We start from the raw sequence: 9,889 nt of genomic DNA, 5'->3' as shown, positions 1-9,889 counted from the left end.
TTGAGCTCAATGCCAGCCAGATTGAGATACTTGAAGTTGCGAGCGCCCTAAATAGACTGGAGATTCACATAGTTATGCGTAGCTGTAGGTGGTACGTACATATGTCACGCTCACTTTTCACTATTCAAGAATGTATTCATTCGACACTTTGTAGAAAATCGGTTTCTATTTCTCTCTCTCACTCTCCCTATGTCACTATTTGAGCTACGCTCTTCCTTTTTAGCATTTGTGTGCGAGAATCTGTTTTCGACTGTTTGGAATTTGCAGTTAGGTTTTTCGTGGCGCTTTTAGTGAGTGGAGTGAGGATGTGTGCGTTGTTGTGGATGCTTTGGTCTTGGAATTGTTGGTTGTGCCTCTCCGCTCGGTTGCCTCCGCTTGCGCTTCAGCTTTTGCTTGGTTGCAATCCACAAAACCGCCTCGAATGGATAGGTAAAAGAGTGCTTCCAGCCAGCCAGCCAGCCAGCCAACCAGCCACAATTTGCCGTGTAAATATTAATGCAGTCCCAAGTGATGGGCGCGTGAGTTTTATTTGGCCTTTAATAAGCAAGAGAGAGAGAGAGAGACAGAGAGAGACTAATTTATGAACAAATTTAAGAGTAAGATAACGTTATATAACGATATATATATATATATATATATATATATATATATATATATATATATACTTACAATAGAAAATTGGAGTCAGAATCAAGAGAACATGTAAATAAATTTCTTACATATAGTAGATATAGATTACAAAATAGAATATTTGTGTCGATTTGTACACATATAAAAGATACTCAAACTTACAATAGAAACAATGGAATGATAGTTCCAAGAGAACACTTATAACTTACGTATAAGAAGTATATGTACCACTTCGCTCAACTAAGACGCTTGGGTCTCAACAGTGGTTTTAGGTTTTGGGTTGATATCTCTGGTAGCTGAACATGGGGGCTGGGCATAGAGATGGGGATGGATATATATATATATATATATATATATATATATATATATATATATATATATACTTACAATAGAAAATTGGAGTCAGAATCAAGAGAACATGTAAATAAATTTCTTACATATAGTAGATATAGATTACAAAATAGAATATTTGTGTCGATTTGTACACATATAAAAGATACTCAAACTTACAATAGAAACAATGGAATGATAGTTCCAAGAGAACACTTATAACTTACGTATAAGAAGTATATGTACCACTTCGCTCAACTAAGACGCTTGGGTCTCAACAGTGGTTTTAGGTTTTGGGTTGATATCTCTGGTAGCTGAACATGGGGGCTGGGCATAGAGATGGGGATGGATGCTGGGTGCAGGGAAAAACTCGTTTGTGTCGTTGCTCCGCTCGCTCGCTGGCTGGCTGGTTCGCTGGCTCAACGTTGGTGGCTGACTATGCAAATAATGAATGCAAAATATTGCTGAAGTGTGTCTGAGGCGAAAAGCAGCAGTAACACCGAGCCGGAGTGTGGTGGGGTGCTACAAACAGGGTGTAGACATAGAGTTGCGGTACATTTGCCTTAGAACTTTGCACTTTCCCATCAAGTTTTCGGTTAATGCGTTTTTGTGTGTGTATGAATTTTTCGAGAGCTTTGCCCTTTAATTACTATCGGTAATAAAATTTGCAATTAATTTCTACCCATTCTCATTTAATTTTCTTGCAGATTAATATACAATAGGAAGCGGAAGTGAAAGCGGGCAACGGAAGCAAAAATTTTCCAACAGGAACTGAAAAATACAAATATAGAACACAGTTCATAGTTCACAGCTAAAAAGAGTGTTAAGAGCAAAAGAAAAAAAAAAAAAAAAATTTAAACTTTTACAGAGGAAAAAGGCGAATGCAATAAAATGTTAAAATACGTATTTACCGCCGTGTTTAAGGATGTCCGTATTAATGCCGGACGCGGTGCTATCATCTCAGATCCCGGAAAGGTTGCGGGCTGAGCAGAATTTGTTTAAAACTCAAGTGAAAAACATTCTTTGAAAAAAGTATATTTATATGCATATTCCTATGCAGTGAGTTTTTTAACACAAAATAAAACAACCTAACAAATATAATATAATAATTTACATAATATAAAAAAATATAAAGAATTATAAAATTAAAAAAATGATAAATTAAAAAGAATTTAATATGTAAGCAGCATGTGATGATGTGATGCAGAGTATATTTTTGTGTGTACAAAGTAAAACAATTCTAAATACGAAATATCCTAAGTGCTAAACAGTAATTAAAAGTTTCGGAGTATAGAGAGAAGAGTAATGGATAAATCAAGCAGCGTCAGTCCCAGTGAGTGTCGCGTAACCAGATCGAGCATGACGCCCACGTTGCGGCTACAGCAAAGCCCTAGGCGTCAGCAGCAGCAGCAACAACAGCAACAACAGTCAACAGATGAACAAACGGAAATCAAAGTCAAGTCACCGAAGCAGCAGTTGATGCCAGTGGCAGCGTCAACATCAGCGTCCACGCCGACGGCGACGCACCATCAGTTTCGAGCGCCAGCACAACAACAACAATCCACCAAGCACAAAAGTAGTAGCAGCAACAGCAACAGCAGCGGCAGCGGCAGCGGTAGTAAGGCTTGGAGCAAACGCCAGCATAAGACTAGCGGTAAATACAATGCCAGCGCCTGCGTCGGCGCTAGCGCTCAGCAGCAGCATCAGCACCATCATCATCCTTATGCCGCCCATCACTCGACGAACAGCAGCGGCGTCGCTGCCCAGGCAGGGGTCGGCGCCGGCGCCGGCTCGCTGCCAGCATCGGGTGCCACTGCGGCCGCCCACAAGGCCGATCTGGAGAACATACAGAATATCAAAAATCAAATAGCTGGCAGCCACGCCCATAGCGGAGCGCATCAAGCCGGTGCACATCACAACGCAGCGGCCGGCTCCGTGAGCGTTGGCGGCGCTGCCAGCAGCGCAGCTCATCACCATCATCACAACCATAATACGCGGCTGGCGCAGACTGCGGCAGCGATTGTGGGCAACGGCCTGCCCATGGCACCGATGGATGCCAAGCTGGGCGGGCACGGTCACGGTCACGGGCTGAAGGGGCAGCAGCAGCAGTACAAAAAGATGCTGCCACACAGGTAACATACCGTAATATAATTCAAATGTTAACTAATGCTGGCTAACTCGCGTACGTAGCGCTGTTACGTAACAGAATGCAATCAGTTACGTTACGTTAATTCAGGTAATGTGACGTCATATATAGGGCTTTTAGGAGGTTAAATATGCAAGCAAAAGATCGAAGTATATTTTATATAAGTAGTAGAAGTATAGAAACACAACACATTATCCAAACGAAAGGGGCAGCATTAGCAAAGTCATGCTCCGACAGAATTAATCAGTTTTTCATAATTTTACCGAAATACGTTGACAACGAAAATAGTAGTGGACGTAAGAAGTTACAAAAATAACAAAAGTAGAAAAGAAAATTGTAATCCACAATATAATGTAAAACATATGTATTAATTATATGCATATATATTTGTCTCTCTCCCATTAAACAGAGGTCATCATCATCACGTCTTGTGCTCCGGCAACAATGCGAATCACACTTGCTGCCTGGTAACTGGCTGCAACGGCAGCGTGGGCAGCGCAGCCGGCAAGGACACGCAAAGCAACAAGGACACCAGCTCGCTGAGCGGCAACAGCAGCATCAACTCGGGCAGCGCTGCAGCAGCGAACGCCGTGCACTACTGCTGCGGTCGTTCGAAGTTCTTTCTGTCCGAGAAGCGTTTGCGCAAGGAGGTGATTGTGCCGCCCACAAAGTTTCTGCTGGGTGGCAACATTTCGGATCCGTTGAACTTGAATTCGCTGCAGCACGAGAACACGTCGAATGCCTCGTCTAGCAACAATACGCCGGCGACGACGCCGCGTCAGTCGCCGATAACTACACCGCCGAAGGTGGAGGTGATTATACCGCCGAATATACATGATCCGTTGCATCTTCTTGACCCAGTCGATTCGATGGAATACGAGAAGCAGCTGACGTCACCGATGAAGCGGGGCGGCATGCTGACTCGTGGCAGCCACTTGAAGCTGCAGCAGCAGCAGCAACCGCATCACCGTCAGCATAGGCAGCGCAAGAATCGAAAGCGTCGGCGTTTCGATTCTAATAACACATCGTATGCCGGCGATGACGTCGCAGTCATCGTAGCCGACGGCGTCGCTGAGGCGGCGACGCTTTCGATTTCACTGGAAGATGTGCCAGCAACGAATACGACAACAGCATCAGCAGCAGAAGCAGCAGCGACAGAGATAGCCGACGCAGCCGTCAATGTCACAGCAGCATCAACTCCAACAACAATATTATCAGCAGCGACAATTGCTGCTGCAACAGAAGCAGCAGTCATAGCGACGACGGCTGCGACGTCACCAGTGGCTGCGCTGAGCGCCACAACTCTGCTGAGCGAGGCGGCAGCGTCGGCGTCAGTTGAAACGTCGGAATTGGCACCACAGCAGGCGCATGTGCGCTCTCGCTCTCCGCAGGCAGCGGCCACTGCCATGGAGGAGACGGCAACGCCAGCTCTAGCAGCCGGAGCACAAACGCTCTCGCCACAGGAACAAATGGAATGCAACCGTATGCGACCGGCACCAGTGCTAACGTCATCGCCACTGCAACAAGCTATGCCTCAGCAACAACTGCAACATCAACTGCAACTGCAACAGCAGTTGCAATTACAACTGCAACAGCAACATATGGCCGCAGTTTCCGAGCTGACTAGCAGCGACAACAGCAACACGCTGACAGCGACTGGAGGCGGCAGCAACATCAGCAGCAGCAGCATAAAAAGCAGCTCAGATGATTTGGAGCTTAGCGCAGCATCAGCAGACGCTTCGACGTCGGCAGCGGCGCTCGCAGTGGCGTCCACGCTGGCCGATCGACGTGCGCTGGCCAGTCGAGACTTGCGCCTGGATTTGGACAGCGCATGTTACGGTGTTGGCGGCACAGGGCTGAGCTTTGCCGCAGGCAGCGCTGCGGGCTTTGGCAGCGGCAGCAGGAAACGAAAAATCAGCGAGAGCAACAATTCGCAAAAGAGCAAGGTGGGTACGAAACGGAATTGAAATGGATGGGAATGGGAATGGAAAATGTGTGTGAATATGGCTGTGTGAATATGGCTGCTATGTGTGAGTGTGTGTGAGTGAATGTGAGTGTGCTTAAGCTTGGGCCTAACTGTTGTTGTTGTGGAAGCAAGTCAATCGGTTGCTTTGTTTTGATTGCTTTTAGCTGTTTTTATACTCTGAGCCAAATGAAAATGTGAAATCAGGGTATACAAGTTTAGTGAAAATATATGTAACAGGCAGTAAATGTACGAAAAGTATAAGTATGAGTAATGATCTATCCGCCCGTATAAAGTAAAGCAATGTAGCTTTTACTTATTACTTGATACTTCGGCCGATTTCGCGAGCCGATTAGGCGTCTTTTAATATCATAAAGGAATACCACTAATTTTGTATTGCAAAACCTATTTCAAATACCTGAGCTTTATTTTTATATCAATTAAAAGAAGCTTACGATATACTGGATTGTATAGGGCGCAGGGTAGCGCCTAGTCGAGTTCTGCCAACAAGAGCGCGCATGTTTATTTGTCAGTTTTGTTGTTTTCGTTTGGCTGTTTGTTCAAGCGTTGCTTAGATTGAGGTTAAGGGGTCAGGGGCGACATAGAAAGAATTTTGTTTCGGTACTCTTTTCTGAGGGTTGCAAAAAGCGATTAAAAATGTACCCAAGTTGTTTTTCCGTTGTTCACTTTTTATATAAATAAGTGGTAATGGAAATGGAATAGATACTACAAATATTATGAGGAACTCTAAAAAATAGTTATGATTTCTATACTAATTAAAATATTTTGCTTGCATAGAAATTCCATCGACACGATGGCCTGGATAAAATCGTGAGTCCTGTGGTGCCACAGCCGGGCGCGTGGAAGCGGCCGCCACGTCTTCTGCAGCCAAGTGGGGCACGCAAGCCGAACACGCGGCGCTCGACATCCTTTAGCGAAACGGAGCAGCTGAGTCCCGTGGAGGAGCTGTCAAACAAGCCGCTCATCGAGGGTAAACGCAACAAGTGACCAATTGGTGACACACACTATAATCCTGCCTTTCTTTCAGTTGTGGACATACCACGCGACGATACGCCCGACCTGTCGGAGCATGGCCTGGGCAGTCCGTTGAGCACCATTTCCGCAGCCACGTCGCACACAGCCGGGGAGCCGGATACGCCCTCGGCGGATGACGCAACAGCCACATCTACAGCAGTAGCCGCAACGGCGGACGCGACAGCGGCCAATGATGAGCAGCCTGTGGCTGGCCTGATGCTAGAGCCTGCTTTGATCCCTCCACTGCCTGCGGCGACGCCCAAATTCCGGGCGGATGGACTCAAATACCGCTACGGCAACTTCGATCGCTATGTGGACTTCCGACACCTCAACGAGTTTCGGGACGTGCGACTGCAGGTGTTCGAGCAGCATGTGGAACTGTTCCAGAACAAGGACATTCTCGACATTGGCTGCAATGTGGGCCACATGACCATCACAGTGGCTCGACATTTGGCGCCCAAGAGCATTTTGGGCATTGACATCGATCGCGAACTGATTGCCAGAGCGCGGCGGAACTTATCGATATTTGTGCGCATTCCCGAGGAGGAGCGTCTGGCGCCAGAGACTAAGCAGCTGCAGTTGCAGTCACAGCCCGATAAGGCGGAGACGGAGCCAGGGGATGGGCATAAAAAGACGCGACGTGGCAAAAAGCGCCGAAAGGCGCAACAGTACCAGAAACAACTGCAGCAGCAGCAGCAGCTGGCCCTGCAGCACCTGCAACAATTTCATCACCACCACCACCATCATCATCACCATCATCACAGTCACGATCATCATCATTTGGAGCAGCTACAGAAACTGGATGCATTGCTGGTCAAGCCGCACGAATTCTTTCCCATTTCCTTCCCACTTACCTACGGTGGCATGCCCCACTTGCCGCCCACGGGCAAATCTCCACTCAGTTTCAATTGCAAAAACCAATTTCCACAAAATGTTTTCTTTCGCCAAACGAACTATGTCCTGAAGGACGAGTCCCTCATGTCGAATGATACTCAGCAATACGATCTCATATTGTGCCTATCGGTCACCAAGTGGATACATCTTAACTTTGGGGACGCGGGCCTCAAACTGGCCTTCAAGCGCATCTTCAACCAACTACGGCCCGGCGGCAAGCTCATCCTCGAGGCGCAAAACTGGGCCAGCTATAAAAAGAAGAAGAACCTAACGGTATGCCTCTTATTATGCACTATTCTGCATTGTGAATAATGTCTAATTTAAACTTACAGCCCGAAATCTACAACAACTACAAAAAGATCGAATTCTTCCCCAACAAATTCCACGAGTATCTTCTAGGCCCGGAGGTCGGCTTCAGCCACAGCTATACGCTGGGCGTGCCAAGGCATATGAATAAGGGCTTTTGTCGACCCATACAGGTGAGGAAAATGATCTACTACTTGAAGAAGTGTAACAATTGAAACACTTAAAAGCTGGCTTTTTTTTTAGCTCTGTTCCATGTAGGTTTATTAGCCTAACATATGAATTTATAGTATTTTACTATATAATTTTCCATGTAAACTACTATAAATAATGATTATTAATATTCTTATTCAATATATTAGCTCTCATTTTGAAAGCCTTTCTGAAAGTTTACAAACTAAATTTCCCGCATTTGCATTGCAGTTGTATGCCAAAGGCGACTACACGCCGAATCATGTGCGATGGAGCGATGCGTACTATCCGCAGACACCGTATGAGGCATATCGCGGCATCTATGCCACGCTGCCTGCCCATCGAGCGGGTGGTGGGGGCAGCAGTGCGGGCGGGAGTCACGGAGGCCACGCCCAGCTGCATTTGCTGAGCAGCTCGACGCGTTCGCAGAACTACGATACGCCGCAGTATGCGGGCAGCGCCTCTGGCTCGGCCAGCTGCCGGCAAACGCCGATGTATCAGCACACGTACAACCCGCTAGAAACGGACTCGTATCAGCCCAGCTACGACATGGAGTATCTGAATCACATGTACGTCTTCGCCTCGCCTCTGTACCAGACCGTCTGGTCGCCGCCTGCCTCGTTGCGGAAGAGCTCTTCGCATACGCCGGTGTTTGGCAGCGTACGGGATGCGGAGCTGGATGGAGATGGCAGCATAAGTGGCGGAGGCAGCGGGGGAGGGAGCTATCATCGTCACGTTTATCCACCCAATGATGACACCTGTTCACCGAATGCGAATGCATGTAATGCATTCAATTCCATAAGAGATGCAGACACGGATGACTCTAATCAGCTGCCTGGAGGCAGCAGACGGCATGTCTATGCCACAAATTGTGGCGAGAGCAGCTCCTCGCCGCAGGTGAACCATCATGAGGCGAGTGTCGAGTTTGCCGATGCACTTATGGATGATGAGCAGAAGACGTTGGCTGCGGGTACCAGCGGAGGTGGAGGAGTGGGAGGAGGAAACGCTTACTGTGATCTGTCGGATGCCTAAAGTGTGTCTGGACGGTGGGCGAGAACGAAGCACATTGTGTCAAAAAAAAAAAAATAATAATAATTAAAATAGTATATATACATAAGATATGAAATTTGGAAATACGTTAGGGGGTGTGTTGCAGTAGTTCATTTGATTTTTCCAATGTATAAGGACATATATTTCTATATAAATGATAAATCAAATCAACAATTGCCATGCATCGTTTTAGATCAATGTAATCACGCAAACGAGACGCTTATGGTTTTTTGTAATATACAAATTGCAAATCTATAATATATATATATATATATATACATACATATATATTTATATATATTAATTTAATGGCAGTACATATACATATACATATACATAGATATAAATATATATATAAATATGAACATGGATAAATATTTATCGTAATATTCGTAAAGAAAATCTATATGCTTCTTTCTAATCAAAGGTTCTTATTTGTATTATCAATTGTTTTTCTTGTTGGCAGTTCCAATCTAAATTTAGATTCCCAATGTGAGTTATTTAAGCAATACCACACCCACACATACAGACAGAAGAACACTATACGCAGTAGCTTTATAAGCAAATTTAATGTGCTATAGATTAATCATATATACTTATATATTTTCGAAAATTAACTGGAATAATAAACCGTTAAAAATGTAACTATTTTTGATTAACGTATTTGGAAAACGCTGCAAGGGATCGCTGTAAAAAAAAAAAATAAACTAAAACCCCATTCGAAATTCAAAAATGTCAAAAAGCATACAAAATACAATTTACTACATTTATAAATAATTATAAACATAAATATATATATAGATATATATGCCTAAACAATTTATATGGAAAGTAAAAACTTAATGTACGTAGTTGATAGATTAGAGCGTTCATACATTATTTTTTCTGGGAAAATGAATCAATTTATAAAGCTATTAAAAACGAAAACAAGAGAAAACAACAAAATAAATAAAATATTATATAAAGAAGAAATCTACCAAAATGTTTCAAGTTAATCCAAAAGGGACACCCTGTAAAGAGAACATTATTATTTTGATTTAAGCTCTTATCAGGTGTGTGTGTGTGTGTGTGTGTGTGTGTGTGTGTGTGTGTGTGTGTGTTATTTCGAGTGTGACTCTTATCACTTATCAAACTATTTATTTATATCAAAGCAGTGATTCTTATTTCATTTAGCTAGGCATTGGCCTACGTAGAGGTAAGTATGGGTCATTTCGCACAGTAATTGTATTGCATAACAGAATGTATAACTGTTATTAGGAATAGATATGAACGTCGTATCACCAGTCTTGCCAGATGTTGAGCTCCGAAGTAAGTTGGATTCTGGATAAATGTAGGCTGAAATGCTG

The 9,889-nt window shown here is 44.5% G+C and overlaps 1 protein-coding gene across 1 annotated transcript; it reads left to right on the top strand.

The window, feature by feature from the left end:
* The first annotated feature begins 2,110 nt into the window (after positions 1–2,110).
* Positions 2,111–9,250, top strand: bin3 (bicoid-interacting protein 3). The gene is made up of 6 exons (XM_018105009.3): positions 2,111–3,092; positions 3,516–5,052; positions 5,868–6,060; positions 6,118–7,271; positions 7,331–7,477; positions 7,725–9,250. The coding sequence occupies exons 1-6, from the start codon at positions 2,266–2,268 to the stop codon at positions 8,523–8,525; spliced, it is 4,659 nt and encodes a 1,552-aa protein (XP_017960498.1). The 5' UTR covers positions 2,111–2,265; the 3' UTR covers positions 8,526–9,250.
* Positions 9,251–9,889: the final 639 nt, after the last annotated feature.

Source organism: Drosophila navojoa, chromosome 5 (genome assembly GCF_054131105.1).
Source record: "Drosophila navojoa isolate 15081-1374.11 chromosome 5, UAZ_NAV_1.0, whole genome shotgun sequence".
Lineage (NCBI taxonomy): Eukaryota > Metazoa > Arthropoda > Insecta > Diptera > Drosophilidae > Drosophila > Drosophila navojoa.
The sequence above is the reverse complement of the archived record's forward strand: the minus strand, read 5'-3'. Positions and strand labels throughout refer to the sequence as shown.

What these genes read in the sequence shown, in the direction of transcription:
- bin3 (XM_018105009.3), top strand. Translation starts at nt 2,266, where the DNA reads ATGGATAAATCAAGCAGCGTCAGTCCCAGTGAGTGTCGCGTAACCAGA. An exon ending in AAAAAGATGCTGCCACACAG is followed by an intron (nt 3,093 to 3,515) that starts GTAACATACCGT and finishes CCCATTAAACAG; the next exon opens with AGGTCATCATCATCACGTCT. An exon ending in ACAATTCGCAAAAGAGCAAG is followed by an intron (nt 5,053 to 5,867) that starts GTGGGTACGAAA and finishes TTGCTTGCATAG; the next exon opens with AAATTCCATCGACACGATGG.